The sequence below is a fragment of the Zea mays genome, chromosome 8 (assembly GCF_902167145.1).
Source record: "Zea mays cultivar B73 chromosome 8, Zm-B73-REFERENCE-NAM-5.0, whole genome shotgun sequence".
Taxonomy (NCBI): domain Eukaryota; kingdom Viridiplantae; phylum Streptophyta; class Magnoliopsida; order Poales; family Poaceae; genus Zea; species Zea mays.
This window is the reverse complement of record NC_050103.1, coordinates 145,005,462-145,008,728: the sequence shown is the minus strand read 5'-3', so window position 1 is coordinate 145,008,728 and position 3,267 is coordinate 145,005,462. Positions and strand designations below refer to the sequence as shown.

The 3,267-nt window shown below is 57.9% G+C and overlaps 1 protein-coding gene across 1 annotated transcript; it reads right to left on the bottom strand.

Moving 5' to 3' along the window:
* Nucleotides 1-1,838: 1,838 nt before the first annotated feature.
* On the bottom strand, nt 1,839-2,812 carry LOC100281997 (uncharacterized). Its single transcript, NM_001364005.1, has 3 exons — nt 2,539-2,812; nt 2,369-2,444; nt 1,839-2,181 (listed from the first exon to the last, which is right to left on the bottom strand). The coding sequence occupies exons 1-3, from the start codon at nt 2,737-2,739 to the stop codon at nt 2,054-2,056; spliced, it is 405 nt and encodes a 134-aa protein (NP_001350934.1). The 5' UTR covers nt 2,740-2,812; the 3' UTR covers nt 1,839-2,053.
* Between the last annotated feature and the right edge of the window lie 455 nt (nt 2,813-3,267).

The window sequence follows — 3,267 nt, the reverse complement described above, 5'->3', positions numbered from 1 at the left end:
GGCCTGATGGGTACGATTAAGTCAGGGATCAGTCCACACGAGTGACTCGATCACGCTTCACCCGAGCCTAGCCTCGGCCAAGGGCAGCCGACCTCGAGAGACTTCCGTCTCGCCCGAGGCCCCCCTTTTAACGGCGGACACACCTCCGGCTCGCCCGAGGCCTTGGCTTCGCTTAGAAGCAACCCTGACTAAATCGCCACACCGACTGACCAAGTTGCAGGAGCATTTAACGCAAAGGCGGCCTGACACCTCTATCCTGACGAGCGCCCCCCGGCAGAGCCGAAGTGACCGTCGTCACTCCGCCGCTCCACTGACCGGTCTGACAGAAGGGCAGCGCCGCCTGCGCCACTCCGACTGCAGTGCCACTCGACAGAGTAAGTCTGACAGGCGGTCAAGCCTTGCCAAAGGCACCGCGGCGAACTCCGCCTCGCCCGACCCCAGGGCTCGGACTCGGGCTAAGACCCGGAAGACGGCGAACTCCGCTCCGCCCGACCCCAGGGCTCGGACTCGGGCTAAGACCCGGAAGACGGCGAACTCCGCTCCGCCCGACCCCAGGGCTCGGACTCGGGCTAAGACCCAGAAGACGGCGAACTCCGCTCCGCCCGACCCCAGGGCTCGGACTCGGGCTAAGACCCGGAAGACGGCGAACTCCGCTCCGCCCGACCCCAGGGCTCGGACTCGGGCTCAGCCCCGGAAGACGACGAACTCCGCCTCGCCCGACCCCAGGGCTCGGACTCGGGCTCAGCCCCGGAAGACGACGAACTCCGCCTCGCCCGACCCCAGGGCTCGGACTCCGCCCAGGCCTCGGCCGAACGATCTCCGCCTCGCCCGACCCCAGGGCTCGGACTCGGCCTCGGCAACAGAAGACAGACTCGACCTCGGCTTCGGAGGAGCCCCCACGTCGCCCGACCTAGGGCGCAGGCCCGCCACGTCAACAGGAAGCGCCATCATCATCCTACCCCGAGCCGACTCGGGTCACGAAGAACAAGACCGGCGTCCCATCTGGCCAGCTCCGCCAGATGGGCAATGATGGCGCCCCACAAGCTCTGTGACGATGGCGGCTCTCAGCTCTCTTACGAAAGCAGGGCGACGTCAGCAAGGACTCGACCGCTCCGACAGCTGTCCCTCCGCCAGGCTCCGTCGCTCCTCCGATAGCCACGACATCACGCCAGCAAGGTGCCAAGACCTCTCCGGCTGCCACATTGGCATGTACCTAGGGCGCTAGCTCTCCCACCGCTAGACACGTAGCACTCTGCTACACCCCCCATTGTACACCTGGATCCTCTCCTTACGACTATAAAAGGAAGGACCAGGGCCTTCTCAGAGGAGGTTGGCCGCGCGGGGACGAGGACGGGACAGACGCTCTCTTGGGGCCGCTCGCTTCCCTCACCCGCGTGGACGCTTGTAACCCCCCTTCTGCAAGCGCACCCGACCTGGGCGCGGGACGAACACGAAGGCCGCGGGATCTCCACCTCTCTCACGCCCGTCTCCAGCCGCCTCGCCTCTCCCCCCTTCGCGCTCGCCCACGCGCTCGACCCATCTGGGCTGGGGCACGCAGCGCATTCACTCGTCGGCTCGGGGACCCCCCGGTCTCGAAACGCCGACACCCATCATGGATTATAAGCCAAGGGTTTGAGAATTTTGTAAACTATGGAATGCATGAATTCTATCTGTAGTTCATTAGGTATGGAACAAATCCATTAGGATATTGCACAAGTTTATATTAGAATCCATGGATCAAAAGAATAGCTAGCTTTGAGAGATACATGGATTAAATAATGGTGGATTTAATCCTACCATGGGATTAGGTGTGACATATGGATTCACCCAATTCAGACTCGGATTAAATCCATGGTGGAATTTATTCTCTTGTAACCGAACAAGGCCTTACTATATACTGAGATCTAGGATTTATTCCTGATCTTGCAAGGAGAATCACGTACTATAAATATTTTTTGTGCTACCAAATTAACCTCCACATCAATATGTACTGCACATCCACCACAGCTGCATCATCATCATAACTGGACTGGACTGGAAAGCCGATGCATGGCTAGGGAGCCTGCAAGATCTCCGCATGCTTCGTCACCTTACACACGCACTCCAGGACGTCCGTGGGGCTAACGTCTCCGACGACGGTCAGCCTCTTGCTCTCCAGCTCCACTCTGATGGACACCACTCCTGCACACGTATACGGGGGCACAGACCAGACGGCCAGCACCCAGCAGCAGCAAATTAAGAGAAGTCATCAGAATGCATGCTGATCTGCATCTGCAGTTCTGCACACGCAAGAACCGAAGGCGGACGAACAGGAGCGGGCGGGGTTGAGCAGCAGTGCCAGTGCCGTGTTCTCAGCGCCTGTGCCTACCTTGCAGCTTCTTCACTTGCTTCTCGACCTTCCTTGCGCAGCCATAGCAGTGCATGGACACCTTCAGCGCCACGGTCTGGACAGCTCATCAAGATCGAGGCAGAAGAGTGAGAGACAGACAGCACCACCAGACACCAGAAGACGCATGTGCTTCGAGTTTCCAAGGTTACCTTTGGTTCCACACGAACAGCTAACGCCTTGGAGTTGGACGTGCCGGCGAAATCCGTGACTGGCACGATCTGGTCCAAGTGGCTCCTCAGCAAGCCGTTCCTCTCGCCGCCGCGGTCGTCTTCGTCCTGGGACTGGGAAACACTTGCATGGGATCGCTGAAACCAGCGCGAAAGCCTCAGCTGGAAACCCCTTGCAGCCATGAGGATGATGATGCGTCTCCTCTTCCGGGGCTCAGAGCCTGAAAATATATGCAGACGATTGGACCAGAGTCATCAGGACAAGATTCACTCGTATATATATATATATATATAGATAGATAGATAGATATTCAGAGAGTCAACCTGCTGCATACATACCGTACTTGTTGGGGATGCATGGGGAGGGAGATATTCACTCGATCGTCCGGAGGGGTGGTCAACCACCAGAGAAAAGCACATTAAGTTCTTAGAAAAGCTCAATGGCAGATCCATCCGCCCAACTACTTTGCTGCCTAGTGCCATTGCCGCCTGGGTCGGTATTTTGGGTGACCTATGGAACAATCCATATTCGCCCAACCACTGTACTGAAGCTAGCTAGTGGCATCACGAGGTGACCTCCCTACACAACCGCCACCAGCAATCGTCCCAGAGCTGCTCACAAAGAACTTAAGGGCTGGTTTGGTGGACATGGAATTGGAGAGGATCCACGGAGGAGTAATCCCCTCCTTATTCAAATTTAAATAGAGAGAG